The 16946-nt window shown below is 56.8% G+C and overlaps 1 protein-coding gene across 1 annotated transcript in view; it reads left to right on the top strand.

Annotated features, from left to right (window-relative positions):
• ABCA3 (ATP binding cassette subfamily A member 3) overlaps positions 1 to 16512 on the top strand; it is a gene marked incomplete at its 5' end in the record, with an annotated part of 35539 nt that extends 19027 nt beyond the window's left edge. The window contains 16 exons of the mRNA XM_079719608.1: positions 426 to 576; positions 2826 to 2924; positions 4076 to 4259; positions 5041 to 5344; positions 7406 to 7679; positions 9368 to 9572; positions 9929 to 10148; positions 10420 to 10578; positions 10856 to 11028; positions 11647 to 11775; positions 11887 to 12081; positions 13826 to 14013; positions 14486 to 14656; positions 14906 to 15100; positions 15244 to 15313; positions 15688 to 16512. Coding sequence (XP_079575734.1) covers positions 426 to 576; positions 2826 to 2924; positions 4076 to 4259; positions 5041 to 5344; positions 7406 to 7679; positions 9368 to 9572; positions 9929 to 10148; positions 10420 to 10578; positions 10856 to 11028; positions 11647 to 11775; positions 11887 to 12081; positions 13826 to 14013; positions 14486 to 14656; positions 14906 to 15100; positions 15244 to 15313; positions 15688 to 15819 — 2849 coding nt within the window. The 3' untranslated portion in view covers positions 15820 to 16512. The remainder of the gene's footprint in view (positions 1 to 425; positions 577 to 2825; positions 2925 to 4075; positions 4260 to 5040; positions 5345 to 7405; positions 7680 to 9367; positions 9573 to 9928; positions 10149 to 10419; positions 10579 to 10855; positions 11029 to 11646; positions 11776 to 11886; positions 12082 to 13825; positions 14014 to 14485; positions 14657 to 14905; positions 15101 to 15243; positions 15314 to 15687) is intronic.
• Between the last annotated feature and the right edge of the window lie 434 nt (positions 16513 to 16946).

Here is a 16946-nt window from a genome sequence, read left to right as displayed (position 1 = left end):
TTCCTCTGACCAGCACACAGCCCCAAAAGCAGAAGGTGACCTAGTGTGGTCACCATCAGGCTGGGAAGAGGCTGTAAGAGAGTGGCCTTTGTCCTTAGGTTCTGCTACCGAGAAAGCAGGGAGAAGGGGTTTTGGGGACAATTTGTACCCCAGTGTCTGAGGCTTGACATCTGAAGTCCAGCTCTGGTTTCACCTCCTTATCATGCTCACCACCCCAGGTCCTCCAGCATCTCTCCCCAGTGGGCGGAGGTGGGGAGGTGAGACCCTCAGGACAGCATTGAGGTGCCCTGAGATGCATCGATTCCAGTTCACTTGCCCCAGCTCTGCAGCCCCTTTCCCAGGAGCCTGACCTGCAGGAGCCCGGGGCCCTGGGTGGGCCAGGAGGAGGGTGGGATGCAGCCTCACTGGGCTCCTGGGTGTACCAGGCGCAGGCTACCACATGACGCTGGTGAAGGAGCCTCACTGCAGCCCCGAGGGCATCTCCCGGCTGGTCCACCACCATGTCCCCAACGCCACCCTGGAGAGCAGTGCCGGAGCAGAGCTGTCGTTCATTCTTCCCAAGGAGAGCACACACAGGTACATACATGTCCCAGAGAGCACGGACAGGTACACATCCTAGAGAGACCATGCACAGGCACGTGTGTGTCCCAGAGCATTCACAGTACAGATCTGAGAAGGAGGCTCAGGGGGCCTTAAGGGCTCCGTGTGTAGAGTCACCCGCCCTGCACCTGTGTGGCTTGGCCAGGGGTACCTCTTAGCTCCTGGGCCTGTGATGATAGGTACCCAGTGAATCTGCTTGCTGGGCGCAGGGTGCCAGGCCTCTCTGTGCGTCAGGGCTGTACCCGAAAAGGAGAAGAGTGGCTCATCACAGGGTGCTCAGTGCCCTGATGCCATTCACACTCGGCACGAGGCTCGCTCCTCACACCACAGCCACTCAGGGTTAGTGTGCAGCTGTGAACTCGTGTGTCTTCTTGGTCTCAGAATCTGAGTCATGAACACAGGCCTCATAAACAGAGCAGACTCCTGGTGTGGGGAGGTAAAAACCAAACTCTTAAGTCACATTCAGAAACTTCGGAATAGAAGACTTAAAAGTACATTAATCTTGCTGCAATCCGGATTGAGAAATGTGGTTTTAATCACGGCAGTGTTCTCTGACTCATTGTTTTTTGTTTTTTTTTTTTGGCTGTGTTGGGTCTTTGTTGTGCACAGGCTTTCTCTGGTTGCAGCTAGCAGGGGATATTCTTCGTTGCGGTGCATGGGCTTCTCATTGCAGCGGCTTCTCTTCTTGCGGGGCATGGGCTCTAGGCATGCAGGCTTCAGTAGTTGTGGCTCGCAGGCTCAGTAGTTGTGGCTCGCGGGCTCTAGAGAGCAGGCTCAGTAGTTGTGGTGCAGAAGCTTAGTTGCTCTGTGGCATGTGAGATCCTCCTGGACCAGGGCTCAAACCCAGTCCCCTGCATTGGCAGGCAGATTCTTTTTTTTAATTTATTTATTTTTATTTTTGGCTGCGTTGGGTCTTCGTTCCTGTGTGCGGGCTTTCTCTAGTTGCGGTGAGCTGGGGCTACTCTTCGTTGTGGTGCATGGGCTTCTCATTGCGGTGACTTTTCTTCTTGTGGAGCATGGGCTCTAGGCGCATGGGCTTCAGTAGTTGTGGATTGCGGGCCCTAGAGCACAGGCTCAGTAGTTACGGTGCATGGGCTTAGTTGCTCCGCAGCATGTGGGATCTTCCCGGACCAGGGCTCAAACCCATGTCTCCTGCATTGGCAGGCAGATTCTTAACCACTGAGCCACCAGGGAAGCCCGGCAGACGGATTCTTAACCACTGCGCCACCAGGGGAGTCCTCTCTGACTTAGATATAGTATAATTCGTTTTACACCTACTCTGTTATCACACACACACACAAATGTGCTAATGCACATCCTTTTAGAAAAATCTTTGTCAAGATCTCCAATTACCCCTTAGAATAGATTCCCAATAGTAGGGTAAATTTTACCAGATTCACTTCTGGAAAGGTGATGTGTTTGACTTCCCCAGCAGCAGCATAGGGGAGTGTCCATTTACTCCACAGTTACCAACTTTGAGTAAAATTTCTTTTTAATATTTGTGTATCTAATGGGTGAAAATGGCACACACATGCGTAATTGCCATTTTGTATTCCATTCCTGCTGGCGGGAGGTTGACCGCTTCCCATGCTTATTGGGCTATAAGCGTCGCTTCTTCTGCGTGTTGCATGTTCACGGCTTATGTATTAACATCAACCATTTGTGTTGCAACTTTTTCTAATTTGTTGCTGCCTTTTAATTTTGTGGGATTTTTTTCCCCCTGCAGATGGGATTAATGGGTTATATCTTTTCCTTTGTTATTTCTTCTTAGAAAGTACTTCCCTACCCAATAAGTAAAAGAATATTCACCAATTTCTTTTGGTTTGCTTTGTGATTTCATGTAGGTGTATAGGTATCGAAGAGTGCCTAATAGGCCAACATACTCAAAAAATGTTATGTGTGGGAATTCCTTGGTGGTCTAGTGGTTAGGATTCAGCACTTTCCCTGCTGTGGCCTGGGTTCAATCCCTGGTCGGGGAACTGAGATCCTGCTAGCTGCGCGGCATGGCCAAAAAAAAAAAGATTATTAAAAAAAAATGTTACATAGGGGGAGAAAGGGTGCGCAGGGGAAGAACAAAGCCTAACTTTTTTTTTTTTTTTGAGAAGGCATCTCGAGGAGCTAACCTTCCTTTGCTCCTCCCCCATACAGCACAGAGGTGATTATTTAGAAACAAATTATCTAGAAAGTCACTGAGAAGTGACTCATCACTCGGTCTTTTTCTTCAGGTTTGAAAGTCTTTTTGCTAAACTGGAGAAGAAGCAGAAAGAGCTGGGCATCGCCAGCTTCGGGGCCTCTGTCACCACCATGGAGGAAGTCTTCCTGCGGTAAGTAAACGTGCGTCTGCATCTGTCTGGGGCTCAGCCTTGTGGATGATTTTTCCAAAGTGTGATAATAAAGCAATCCCCTTGATTGTCATCTGGAACACCCATCTGAGGTGGACCTACAGCCCGGGGGGGTGGGCAGCAGGGCAGTGGGCCGGCTGTCAGGGCCCGAGTTCACATCACAGCCCTATATTAACACTTGCACAGACTCAGCCAGGTTCCTGACACGCGCAGTGACTCAGACAGCAGAGCAGCCGAGCTCTGATCACTGGAAACTCCACTCCCACGTTGTGAGTGTGTTGGCATCTCCCCTGGGGCCCCTCCCGGGAGCACCTCAGCAGCATCAGGCTGGCCAAGCTCCTCTCAGGTCTAGGTAATGATCCCGGAGTGTGTTTCCATCTTTGATGAAGATGTGAAATTTAGCCTTCACCCCTCAGAACTACGGGGTGAGCTCCAGACGGTTAATACATTGGTCAAACATTGTTTGAATGCTTTATTTAGCAGACACAGTGCTAAGAACAAGAAATACAAAAATAACTGTGAGATAGATGTTTTTCCTTGAGGATCGCATACCCTAGAGGAGGCAACAGGATAAGTGAATATAAGTACAGTGCCATTTGAGTCGGGTGGTTCCCTGGCTTCGGTGCGACCCCGACACCAGGCTCCGCCACAGGGCCTGGCAGCCTTACCACCTGCCCGCCCTCCATGCACCCGTCTCTGTCTCACCTGTCCCAGTGTTGCCCCTTCTGGAGCACACTCTTCTGCTCCCTGGTCTCAGAGTGACAGTGAGCGCCCCGAGCCGCAGTGTCCTGTATTGTCACAAGCCCTCCTGGTGCTGCCATCGTGCCCCAAGCCCTGTCCTGTCCCTCTGGAAAGCCTGGGTTATAAATGCTGACTTCGATCAGTCTCCCTGGGAGACCGGGAGGCCCCAATGGGCAGGGCCCTGTCTAGTTGTCTCTCTCCTGGACTTTGCTTGGCTGCCATACCTGGTGTCCTGGAGATACTTGTTGATGAATGAGTGAATGAACAAATGAAGTCCCAGCCGATGGAGCAGATGGCGCTCTGCTTTAGTGCCCCTGACAGTCACCTGCCTTTGCTGCCCCTCTCCCTCCCCGAGGAGCCGAGTTGTGACTGGGCCTCCATGTCTCGACCAGGGTCGGTAAGCTGGTGGACACCAGCATGGACATCCAAGCCATCCAGCTCCCTGCCCTGCAGTACCAGCACGAGAGGCGGGCGAGTGACTGGGCCGTGGACAGCCACCTGTGCGGGACCATGGACCCGACTGACGGCGTCGGCACCCTGATTGAGGAGAACACTGCCGTCAGGCTCAACACCGGGGTGAGACTGCGCGACCCCAAGCACTGCATGCGTTAGAGGCCGCGGAGGCAGATGTGAGCATAGGGAGGGTCAACACTCTGGGAAGAGGGCAGATTACAGCTCGTGCTCCCATGGGCTGGCAGGCAGAAGGAAAACCTGGAACATTTTAGTCGAGTACCTGTCATTTCTCGTTGTTCCAACCTGGCCACTCACGAATAAGGGTGAACACTGCTTATAAGGCTAACAGTGCCCCGTGTACCGAGAGCTTAGAGCTTGCCATGTGCCTGGCACCCAGTGAGACAGAGGGCAGCACCAGTCCCATTTTACAGACAGGAAGCTGAGGCCTGGGCCAAGGTCGAATGGACAGCACATGGCGGAGCTGGGCTCTGGTCCCTGCCGGCCTGACCTGCACTTAGAGGACAGTGAAGGGTTGAGCGTGGGGAATATAGGCAGTGGGGGGAGGTTTGTCCATCTCCTCTGCTGTGAGGTTGGCCAGAGTCCTCTGAACAGGACCACGGGGAAAGCAGAGGTCTCGGCTCCCCTCTAGGATAGCAGAGGGTCCCTTAACCTCCTTCGACGGTGGAATAGTGCCTGCCCTGCCGCCACAGCTGATGTGAGACCCTCAGGGCGCAGTTGGGACCTATGGGGATGTGTTCTTGTGGGTCTTCCATGTCATCGACTGGGCCCCAGGAGAAGCCCTGGGACCCCAGGCTCATGTGCAGACCGTGCCTGCTGCTGGAGGGCGGGGTCCGGCACTGGCTCCGTGGTGGCGGTTGTATCACCCTCATCCCCTCTGTCGCAGCTGGCCCTCCACTGCCAGCAGTTCTGGGCCATGTTCCTGAAGAAGGCCGCATACAGCTGGCGGGAGTGGAAGATGGTAGCAGCCCAGGTCCTGGTCCCTCTGACATGCATCACCCTGGCCCTCCTGGCCATCAACTACTCCTCCGAGATCTTCGATGACCCCCTCCTGAAGCTGACCTTGGCTGAGTATGGCAGAACCATCGTCCCCTTCTCAGTTCCCGGGACCTCTCGGCTGGATCAGCAGCTGTCAGAGCATTTGAAAGACATGCTGCAGGCTGAGGACCAGGAACCTCGAGAGGTGCTGGGTAAGGGGTGTCCCCAGGTGGCTTGGGGCCTGAGTTGTGCTGTCAGAGCCTGCTTCTCAACCAAGGCACTGTGGACATTTGGGGTGGTTCTTTGCTTAACAGCATTCCTGGCATCACCCCCACTCCAGACATTGCCAGGTGTCCCCTGGGGGAGAAAATCTTTGCCCTGAGTCAGAGAAAGACAAAAGTCCACGTCTCTAGGGCTAAACTTTGTCCAGGCAGTCATTTACAGAAGTCAGATTCTTCAGGACCATTTACAAATGAAATGTAAAACCTCAGCAGTATTTACGTTATTACCTTTTTTTGTTTGAGAGGCCGGTCACGATATGCCTTATGTGACATGGTGTTTTCTTACCACATCCTAAAACCGAAACTATCTCGTGCCCCTGGCGGTGGCAGTTGGACACTGCCCTGGCTTTAGAGCAGGCATCGCACTCTAGTTAAATGGAATATGCTTGAAGTTTTTCACGTTTTTCTGCTCCCCTTCCACTTCCTGGCCAGCAGCTTTGAGGTTCAGCACGCTGATGGTCCCAAAATCTTGGCAGGAGTCAGGTTCCTCTTTAGGAAAATGTTGAACGTATCAACGGCCTAGAGCAGGCCGGCACTGCTAGGGGCACCGCTGCCAGGAGGAGCTGCTGCAGCCGGAGTCCCTGCTCGGCCTGCCAGCAATCAGGGCCCTGAGTAGCCCTACTGACAGTGGTGGGCGCCTTGTTTGTCACTCCCATTCCATCCCATCTTGTTTTCTGGCTGTCACTCGGCCTGGCGTGAAGATTTCAGGGCTGTCATGGTGCGTGGTGGCTCCAGGGATTTAGAACAGTGCCGTAGATGCCTGGGCCTGGGAGGGTGTGGAAGGCCAGACTGCCTGCTCCCTCATGGAGCGTGGGGACTTTCAGTCCTGAGCACCTTACTGTGGGTGAATTACACTGCACCTAATGCATCTGACCCTTTTCCTTGTGTGCCAAGAGCCACAGCAGACTTGCCGAGAGCCTCTGTAACTGTCTCCATTAGAATTCATCAACGGGTCCCTGTTCCCTCGCTGACACTCGGGTCCCACAGTGTGGGTGTCATCGCTGTCCCCAGGCGACAGCTGAGTGAGAGGCAAGGCGGGAGCAGTGAGCATGTGTGAGATGCTGGTTCCCTGCAGCCACGTGGCCAGCTGTGGGCTGGGCAGTGTGTGCTCGTGAGCTAGTGGAACTGAATGCCCCCAAGGTCACTCGTGGGTGGGCAGCTGACCCCACCCCCGTCAGAACCCCCACTTGCTCTGTGCCGCAGCTGAGGAGCAAAGTGCTGGGCCTGGCATGATTGGGATTCTGTTGCTGCCCTTGGGTTGCAGGAGAATGCCAGGCATATGGGCTGCCCAGAACCCAACTGCCCAGAGAATCTGATGTGAAGTGGGGATTCGCTGGAGCTCATCCGCGTGCCAAGAGAACAGCTCCTTCTCCCAGGGCCTTCTCCCTCAGGACACTCTTTTTAAAAACTCTTATTTTCTTATGATTATAAAAGGGTACTTATTTCTTCTATGAAAACTGGAAAAACAGAGACATAGAGGGACAGTCCTGTGTAATTGCACCCTTGGAGGTAGCCCCTCACCCACCCCTGTGGTCCTGAGGGCTGGTCCAAGCCCACCTAGGGCCGCCCTCCCTGCACCTGACTGGGAGCTTCACCCTTCAGTCCGCTCAGAGGTTTCCACAGCTCTGACTTCTGGACCCTCACCTCCTCCTGATCCAACCTTCTTCCTGCCACGTTGACCCTGGCTCAGGTCCAGGCCCTGTATCTCTGAGAGGCCCTTTAGTGTGTGTATGTGTGTGAACAGGGGGTTTGTGGGGGAGAAGGAAGAGCCTGCCCTGCCACTCAGCTCCTGTGGCTATGGGGGTGTCCCCCCCAAGGCCTGCAGCCCCAGGTCCTGCTGCTCCCACTGCGTGGCCCCATGGTCCGTGGACAGCGTGCGGGTGGAAGGTGATGCATCCTTTCTGCTGTTCCTCTGGCCCTTCAGAGCCCCACAGAACAGGGCCTCGGAGGGGGACGCAGGACGCTGCTGACTCTGCCATTGCCCACCCCCAGGTGACCTGGAGGAGTTCCTGATTTTCAGGGCCTCGGTGGAGGGGGGCGGCTTTAACGAGCGGTGCCTGGTGGCGGCATCCTTCAGAGACGTGGGCAAGCGCACGGTGGTCACTGCCCTGTTCAACAACCAGGCGTACCACTCGCCGGCCACCACGCTGGCCATCGTGGACAACCTTCTGTTCAAGCTGCTGTGCGGCCCTCAGGCCTCCATCACGGTCTCCAACTACCCTCAGCCCCGGAGTGCCCTGCAGGCTGCCAAGGATCAGTTCAACGAGTATGTGCACTGTCCCCCCGTCTCAGGACCCCATCCCCACATGGTCAGGACCTGGCCCAGCCCAGTCAGGACCCTGCTCCCATCAGGTCGGGACCCCTCACCAGGAATGACCACCTCAGGCACTGCCAGGGACCCCCAAGGGCCACAGCGGTAAAAACAACATTGTTTCTGCCCTCAGGAATCTCCCAGTTCTTGGCTGGGGACTCCTGCCCCACATCCTTCTCAGCCTTCCACACTCAGCCTTCCCTTGGACAGCAGATAAGCTGGTGAGACCACAGCCCCCATATACCCAGGCCCCACGGGAGACTCCTAAGGATTTGGAGAGCCGTGCCCTCTTCCCAAATCTGCACCCGGCTCTTGCTGGCCACTGCCCCTGGGGGATCCGAGTGTCTGCTCCCGTCCAGCCTGCAGCACGCAGCTGTTGTGTGTGTTGCTGCCCCTCGGTGGCCTTGAGTCAGGGAGCCCATTGGGCATCTCTGTCCTTAGGCCTGTCACACCATCATGTGTGTGGGACTCTCCCTCTTCCTCATTGCAGAGTCCCCAGACCTCTGGGGACCGTCCAGAGGAAGCCGGAAAAATCAATTAATTTCAGAACAATCACCCCACCTCAGGGCAGTTAATCAGTGGGGGGCGGTTTCATCCCCACTTCCCGTTTTAGACTGTGCCCTGGCCCTCTGGTGTCTCCCTCCCCCTCTGCTCCCTCCCGTCCCCACCACGGAAGCAGAGACACAGCGGTGGTCCTCTGTTCTCGCCATGCCGGGGATCAGGCTGAGGAGTCAGGCTTAGTAGGGTGACAGTGGACAAGGAACAGGAGTTTTCGTTTTGTTGTAACAGCTCTAGGAGATATAATCCACCTGCCATACAGTTCACCTGTTCACGGTGTACAACTGAACAGTTTCTAGTATATTCAGAGTCGTGGAGACATCACCACAATATAATTTTATTGAACGTTTTCACTATCCCTGAAAGAAACCCTGGGACCACTGGCAGTCACTCCCCATTCCTCTTTCCTCCACCTCTAAGCAGCCAGGAGTCTGCTTTCTGTCTCCATGGATTTGCCTGTCCTGGACATTTCATGTAGATGGAATCAGATACCATGTGCGTGGCCTTTCATGACTGGCTTCTTTCACTCTCGAGGCTCATCCACGTTGTGTTAGCACTTCACTCAGTACATAGCATCCATTTGTCCCAGCACCATTTGTTGAACCTTTCATGGGGTGGGGTGTTTTAAGCTACAGAATAATGCTGTCAGCGCTGGTTTCTGGAACATGTTGCTGGCACCTGAATGTCCTGCTCACTCAAGAGCGGGGAGATGGCCACCACCCTGATGCTGTGCCCGACAGCGGGTCTGACTGGGGCAGCCAGAGAGAGCGAGGTGGAGGTCTCAGATCCATACCTGAGTATCTGTGGGGAGTGGGTGGCACGGGTACAGATTAAAGGCAACTGGGAGAGTGGCACTGCCATCATTGGGGATAGGATGTCCAGAGGAGGAGCTGTTCTCAGGGGGATGGAATTTTCCTGGTGCAGAGACCCTGAGGCTCTCATGTTCTCCCTTAAACCCTTTAGTGGCTGGGCCACTGAATCACCTGCTTTGGACAGTAGTGACCCACCACTTGATACCCCCACCTGCCCGGACATGCTGTGCTCTGTCCCTGACCTGTCGATGCGCACCCTCCTCACCCCCGCAGGGGCCGGAAGGGATTCGACATCGCCCTCAACTTGCTCTTCGCCATGGCATTCTTGTCCAGCACGTTCTCCATCCTGGCGGTCAGCGAGAGGGCCGTCCAGGCCAAGCACGTGCAGTTAGTGAGCGGAGTCCACGTGGCTACTTTCTGGCTCTCGGCTCTGCTGTGGGACCTCATGTCCTTCCTCGTCCCCAGTCTGCTGCTGCTGGTGAGCTGCATGGTGCTGGGGCCCTTCCCCCACATGTCCAGGGGCCTTGCCTTGGGGACCGTGCACGGACTGAAACCAGCCTGGGGTCCATGCTGGCAGCTCAGCCCCCGTTGTGGGAAGAGGTTGGGAATGCCCTGGAAGCCCCCCTCGTCTGTCTGCACACCCCCAGCCTCTGCCCCCCTTTGGTAGGTAGGGCCCTGGAGCAGGTGCCCTGGTGGACAGCTCCCTATTTCCTCAGGGAGGATACCAGGAGAGCCATGGAGGTGGGTCGGGGGCAGACACGGCCAGAGGGGCTGATGGGCCTGGGCTTGTGTGCCCCCTGAGGGCACGCTGGCCGCCTGTCTGTGCTGCTGCAGGTGGTGTTCAAAGCCTTCGACGTGCACGCCTTCACGCAGGACGGCCACGTGGCCGATGCCCTGCTGCTGCTCATGCTCTACGGCTGGGCCATCATCCCCCTCATGTACCTGATGAGCTTCTTTTTCTCGGGGGCGGCCACTGCCTACACGAGGCTGACCATATTCAACATCTTGTCGGGCATCGCCACTTTCCTCGTGGTCACCATCATGCGCATCCCAGGTGGGAGCCAGGAGACCACCTCCCTGCACTCCCATCCCTGCACCCACAGAGCCGCTCAGCCTGATGGGGGAGGCCCAGATGGGGGCACCGGGCAGGCCGGTGGGGCCGCCTGCCAGAGGTGCTGCCCCGGAGGCCTGGTGCCTGATCCCTGGGGGAGGCACAGCTGGCTATGCAGGGAACTCCGGAAACCTGCCCTTCCCAATTGTTCTGTTCTTGGAGGCAGGTGCGGTGTGTCCTCCAGCGCTGACTTGTCTGTGCCTCCTCCCCACAGCGGTCAAGTTAGAAGAACTTTCCAGAACCCTGGACCACGTGTTCCTGGTGCTGCCCAACCACTGTTTGGGGATGGCGGTCAGCAGCTTCTACGAGAACTATGAGACAAGGAGGTACTGCACCTCCTCCGAGGTGGCAGCCCACTACTGCCGGAAACACAGTGAGTGTCCAGACCTCTCTCGGGACAGCCTGTCCCCCATCGCAGGCACAAGGGCCACCTCTCATGGTGAAGCCACCAAAATGCAGGAGATGCTTGGGGCCCCCATGTGGCAGTAACACACCCTCAGAAGCCCAGTGGGCCCCGCGCCAGCGCATCCTCCACCCTGGGGGCTGAGCACAGGCACCTCACGGTCCCAGAGAGAGGGTCGTGGGCTGGGACCCCAGAGGGGAGGGGCGCTCAGGGCATGGGCACAGCACCCTGTCCCTTGCTTGCATAGACATCCAGTACCAGGAGAACTTCTATGCATGGAGCGCTCCGGGGGTTGGCAGGTTCATGACCTCCATGGCTACCTCAGGGTTTGCCTACCTCACCCTGCTCTTCCTCATTGAGACCGATCTGCTGTGGAGGCTGAAGGCCTGCCTGTGTGCCTTCCGGAGGAGGCGGGCACTGGTGAGTGGCTCCGGGGCCCCCATCTGGCCTTTGGCTGCTCTGCATTGGGCGCCCTCCAACAGAGGTTGGGCTTCCTTGGGGCCACCACACAGGGAGGGCCTCAGCACTGGCCACAGCCCGGCTGCGCGTCCACCGGCAGCGCGCACAGCCTGGGAGGGGCTGCAGCCTCACCGTCCCCAGGGGCTCTCCGTCCCAAGACCGTGAAGCCATGGAGTCGAGGGAGCCTGGGGCCTCAGGGACCTCGGTCTCAGTGGAGGCGTGTGGGCTGGGGCGCCCTCATGTTTGTCACATACATTCTCTCCCTAAACAAACAAAACCTGTTGAAACAGCATTGGATGGACAGGAACCCAGGGCTAATTGGGGCTAAGATATTATGACTTTTCTAAGAAAAGGGGTTTCATGGTTTTCTTCATGAGCCCTGCACCGTCCTTGTCCCTCAGGTGGTTTGTGTCTCCTCGAGGCAAATGTTAGCCCTTACGGCTACCCAGCTCTCCTTGTGGGAGGTCTGAGTCAGCACACGTGGGGCTGAGCTGGGGTGAGTAGTTTAGCCCTTCCTCCCATGGGGAAGGACCGCTCTGGCGGGAGCTCACCCTGGTGGTCTTTCTCTGGAACAATTAGACAGAAGTGTACACCCGGACGTCGGCGCTTCCTGAAGACCAGGACGTGGTGGATGAGAGGAACCGCATCCTGGCCCCCAGCCTGGACTCCCTGCTGGACACGCCTCTGATTATCAAGGAGCTCTCCAAGGTGAGGCGGGCCCTCCCTCCGCGGGTCTACCCCCCGCCTCCCCACCCCGAGCTGGCTCCCGGCTGTCCGCAGGCCTCCCCACAGCTGTGTTTTCTCCTGGGCACCGTGCAGGTGTATGAGCAGCGGGCGCCCCTCCTCGCTGTGGACAAGGTCTCCCTCGCAGTCCAGAAAGGAGAGTGCTTCGGCCTGCTGGGTTTCAACGGAGCTGGCAAAACCACGACTTTCAAAATGCTCACCGGGGAGGAGACCATTACTTCTGGGGACGCCTTTGTTGGGGGCTACAGCATCAGCTCTGACATCGGGAAGGTGGGTACAGCCAGGGAGGCAAGAGGAAGGGCACCCGGGAGGTAGAGATGGCGCTTATCTCTGGCTCATGGTTCATGGACAGCAGGACAAGGCAGTGACCGCAGCCAAAGGTAAGCAAGTGATGGGGAGAAGACTGAAGAGATTACAGCCCCCTCGGCCAGAAGGGACCAGGCCTGGCAGGCGGGCCGAGACCGGGTCCCTCCCAGAGAAGCGGCTTCTCTGGACCTGGGCACAGAGTGGCACCCACAGAACTCTGCCCACTGGAAAGAACTTTAGTCTGTGTGCGTAGATTTATAATAATGGTGTTCTGGGCTGTTCAAACCAGGCGTCCCACGGAGAACCAAAAGCAGGATAAAATGTTAATGACAAACCACATGGTTAAGAGCATCTAAGAGCCCGGGGTGTGGTGAAGACCTCCGCAATCTGCAAGCCCCGAGAGGCTCCACCAGAGTGCCCCTGCACAGAGGGCGCTGTGGTCCCAGTGACTGGGTTTAGGGACCTTATCGAGTGTATGGGGCAGAAACAAAGGGCCACCCCTCTAGGTTAGGATGAAGCAGGCCACCCTCCTGCTCTCTCTACCCCCGGGGATTGCATGGACGGTTTCCTGTGTGCTGAGCAGGACAGGGGAAGGAACAGAGAAGATGCCTGTGCCTGGGAATGACTGCATTTCCTGAACTGGCAGCAGGGGCTTCCAGGTGGCTCTGCCCCCACACTGCAGCTCACACCCTCTCTGCAGGAAGGCTTTCATCCTAGGCCTCCAAGAGCCCCTCACATAGTGCTTCAAGGCCTGTGAGCAGTGCACAAGCAAAGCAAACAAAGCAGACAGGGTGCTGTGGCTGGAGCCCACAGACACAAGGGCTCCACACAGGACAAGCCCACCACTTTGGATTTGCCATTACCAGACCCAGATTATAAAACAACTGTGTTACTATGTTCAAAGAAATATACAAGATTGAAATTATATGCAAGGAAGAGGAAACTGTAAATGTGATCTAGGAAATGGAGGCAAGGTGAGAAGTCTGAAATACGTTTAATCTGGTTCCAGCAAGAAAGGAGAGAATGGGGGGAAAGGTAGTAACTGCCATGGTCATGGCCAAGAACTTTCCCAGACCAATTAAGAACAGATTCCGGAAGTCTAAGAACCCCAAAGAGGTTAAAGAAAAAGAAACCACATCTCTGGAATCCACAGAAACCAGGCTTGCCTGTCCCCACCAGCTGCCTAACGTGGCTGGAGGTGGAGGCCTGCCACCCGGCGTCCTGGCTGTGCTGAACGTAGCCACTTGCTCCAAGACCAGCTGCCATGCCATCTGCTCAGGTGACGCCCCACCCCAAAGGTGTTGCCAGCAAACATCTCTTAATAGAGGAGGAAAAAGAAAGGTCCCGGCACACATTAGATGTTTGTCAAACGTCTAATGAACGGGTATCTGTCAGCTGTAAAGCATTGCATGGACACGGTCACTCTGTATAATCAATGCATTCTTGCACCCATCCGCGCCTGTGCTGCCCGGGGTAGACCGGTCTCTGGCCTGTCTCTGACCCCTGGGTGGGGGGCAGTCTGGGTCCCGGTGCCTACCCCGCCACTGAGCCAGCCAACCCCCTCCAGCAACCCCAACAAAGTGCTGCTCAGTAAACTTTGGCAGTGGGAGGCTACCAGGGCCTGTGCACCGACTGAGGGACCACCCTAGACAGATCCCCTGAGAGAAACCCTCTGACCTGCTGCTTCGCGGCTGTGCTCCAACCCCAGATGCGGCAGCGGATTGGCTACTGCCCCCAGTTTGATGCCCTGCTGGACCACATGACGGGCCGGGAGACACTGGTCATGTACGCCCGGCTCCGGGGTGTCCCTGAGTGCTACATCGGTGCCTGCGTGGAGAACACGCTGCGGGGCTTGCTCCTGGAGCCGCACGCCAACAAGCTGGTCAGGACATACAGGTGCACCTGCGTCCCGGCCCCTGCCCTGCCCCCCTCCTCAGTGACCTCAGGCCTTCCCAGGGTGGAGTCAGGCTCTCCGTTACCGTAGAGCTGGGGGCATGCGGGTCAGGGGCTGGAACTCCCACCCATCATTCCAGGATCAGTGAGGATTTGGCAGCATGGCCAGGCAGCTCCAGATGAGAGAGGCTGCCCCTCAGGTTCTTGCCACCTGGAGGCACAGCCAGGACCCCCTGTCAGGCCCCCTTAGGTGCAGACAGGTCGTGTTACTGCTCTGTGTGGGGCTGTGGACTGACCCCCTGGGCACAGCTCTCTCTAGGGCTTCCTACTCTATGAAGTGGGCTTTCCAGGCACGCTCAGCTCATTCTTCTTCACCTGAGACACTCTGCCATCACTGGGCCCAGTCCTGTGCTGGGACCCGGGGAGCCCACGCTAACCATCCGCCTTGCCTTCCCCTGCACCCCCTCTGCCCTAGCGGCGGCAACAAGCGGAAGCTCAGCACCGGCATTGCCCTTCTTGGAGAGCCAGCAGTCATCTTCCTGGACGAGCCGTCCACTGGCATGGACCCCGTGGCCCGGCGCCTGCTCTGGGACACCGTGGCAAGGGCCCGCGAGTCCGGAAAGGCCATCGTCATCACCTCCCACAGGTAAAGCCAGGACTGGGGCTGTAGGAGGGGTGGGCCGGGAGGGGCTGGGTGGACAGAAGACCTGTCAGCATCTGGTGAAGAGTCTGAGGAGAATCCCTAGGCTCTACCATGTGGGCCACATCCTGAGCATGGGAATCAGGAACAGCCTGATTTGGGCATCAGTACTTTCCCATGTGCACAGCTTTTGATGTGGAGGGTGGGCATCAACATTCCCCAGTGCTATATCAGGCCTCCACTCCCTCTCCCCAGCATGGAGGAGTGTGAGGCCTTGTGCACCCGGCTGGCCATCATGGTGCAGGGTCAGTTCAAGTGCCTGGGCAGCCCACAGCACCTCAAGAGCAAGTTTGGCAGTGGCTACTCCCTACGGGCCAAGATCCGGAGCGACAGGCAGCAGGAGGCCCTGGAAGAGTTCAAGGCATTCGTGGACCTGACCTTCCCAGGTGTGTGCCACTGTGCAGAGGTCGTCTGTGCGTCTGTCCATCCCTGACCCCTGGGATGAGGGCCACGATTCCAGGGGCCTGGGCCACCCTCCCCTGGCCATCCAGCCTGGCCCTCAGGGGGACACAGTCTCTCCTTTGTGCAGGCAGCGTCCTGGAAGATGAGCACCAAGGGATGGTTCATTACCACCTGCCTGGCAATGACCTCAGCTGGGCGAAGGTGAGCTTGGGCCCCACTGGACCTCCAGCAGTTGCTCCTTCTCCAGCCAGCTCTTTCCAAAGAGGGATCACTTTCATTTTCTGCTCTAACACTCACCCTAATATCTGCTAGGTTTGGGGGTTTATACCTCAAATATCTGAGTTGGAAAAACAATGGTGCAAAAAAGGAGACTGTCCCAGAGAGGTAACACATCTTGCCCAAAGGTCATACTCTGAGCTGGGAAGAGTCAGGAGGAAGCCTGGTGCCAGGGCCTGCTCGCCCCGTGCAGGGGTAGGATCTCTGGTGGCCTTACCACCCACTATGGCCAGAGGAGTCCCAGACCAGCTGAGGAGCCAGGCCCTGCCTTGTTAACAGTGGCTTTTCTGCTTCCAAAGGTGTTTGGTGTTCTGGAGAAGGCCAAGGAGAAGTATGGCATGGACGACTACTCTGTGAGCCAGATCTCGCTGGAGCAGGTCTTCCTGAGCTTTGCCCACCTGCAGCCACCTGTTGAGGACGAGGGGCCATGAGGAGCTGGGCTCACGGGTGGGCATCCTCTCTCGCTCCGAGTTCACCTCATCCTGCACCTTTATTTCTGATCACTGTTTTCTACAATGGATTCAAGAATCAAGGCACAGTACGGACTGGGTGTGTCGCGCCCTCATGCCGGGAAGCAGCATGGGAATGTCTGCGTCTCAGGCATTCTGAAGCCCGCCGTCCAGAACTCAAGATCCCCACCAAGAGCGTGTCGGGCAGTCTGTGTGGGCAGGCTGCGGGGTCTGGGCGGAGAGCTGTCCCGGAAGGGGCCTCACTGACCCAGGGGTCAAGAGTACCCAGATATATCCCTGCATTCGCACCTGGCACAGAGCTTCCCTGGGGTGAAAGGGGAGGCCTGCAGGACAGTGGGCATCGGGCTCACCAGGCTGCCCAGGATGGACACAAAGACGCCTGTCACTGTCCTCAGGGGAGATGCAGCTGAATGAGGCACTGAGGTCTTGGTTTCCAGTGCAGCTGGGTGTCCTGGAGTCCCTCTCCTGAGAGGGTGGACACTGCGCCAGACAGAGCCGGCCCTGAGCCCAGTGTCATCCCACCAGCATCTTCCAGAGTGACCAGTGAGGGGAGGGGTGAACCATGGGCCGGGAGGCCAGTTGGGGACCACCGTGGGGCTGAGTGGCCACCCATGGAGGGCACACCTAGTGCATGGTGACTGTCCGCAAAATAAAGGCTGGGAGGGAACATGACCGTGGTCTGTGAGTCACGAGGTGGGCCCGCGGGCCCCGTCACCCAGCGCAGTCCCAGCACGAGCCTCCTGTATCAAGCTCCAGACAAAAACAAGTGCTCGTATTTCCCAATACGTAGTCAATTTACAGAACTTGCTGCTGTGGAATAAGCCAAAAATGCAAGTGCACAGTCAGGGTAGCTAAATGGCCACCTGGAAGACCCTTCATCCAGGGCGAGGAAAGAGGCATGTAGGGTTGGCAGAGGAGGGTGTGGAGCTGGGTGGGCAGGAGGCCTTTGGCTCCAGGGCCACGTATGGGCTTTACACCATTTTCCAGGAGTTTTCTTCAGCATCAGCTCCCTTTTATTAATAAGACACACTCTTATTTCTTATGGCTTTCTTTTTAACCTTTTTTTTTAGTGGTTTGAGAGACGGCAA

The sequence above is a fragment of the Hyperoodon ampullatus genome (genome assembly GCF_949752795.1).
Source record: "Hyperoodon ampullatus genome assembly, chromosome: 14".
Lineage (NCBI taxonomy): Eukaryota > Metazoa > Chordata > Mammalia > Artiodactyla > Ziphiidae > Hyperoodon > Hyperoodon ampullatus.
The sequence above is the reverse complement of the archived record's forward strand: the minus strand, read 5'-3'. Positions and strand labels throughout refer to the sequence as shown.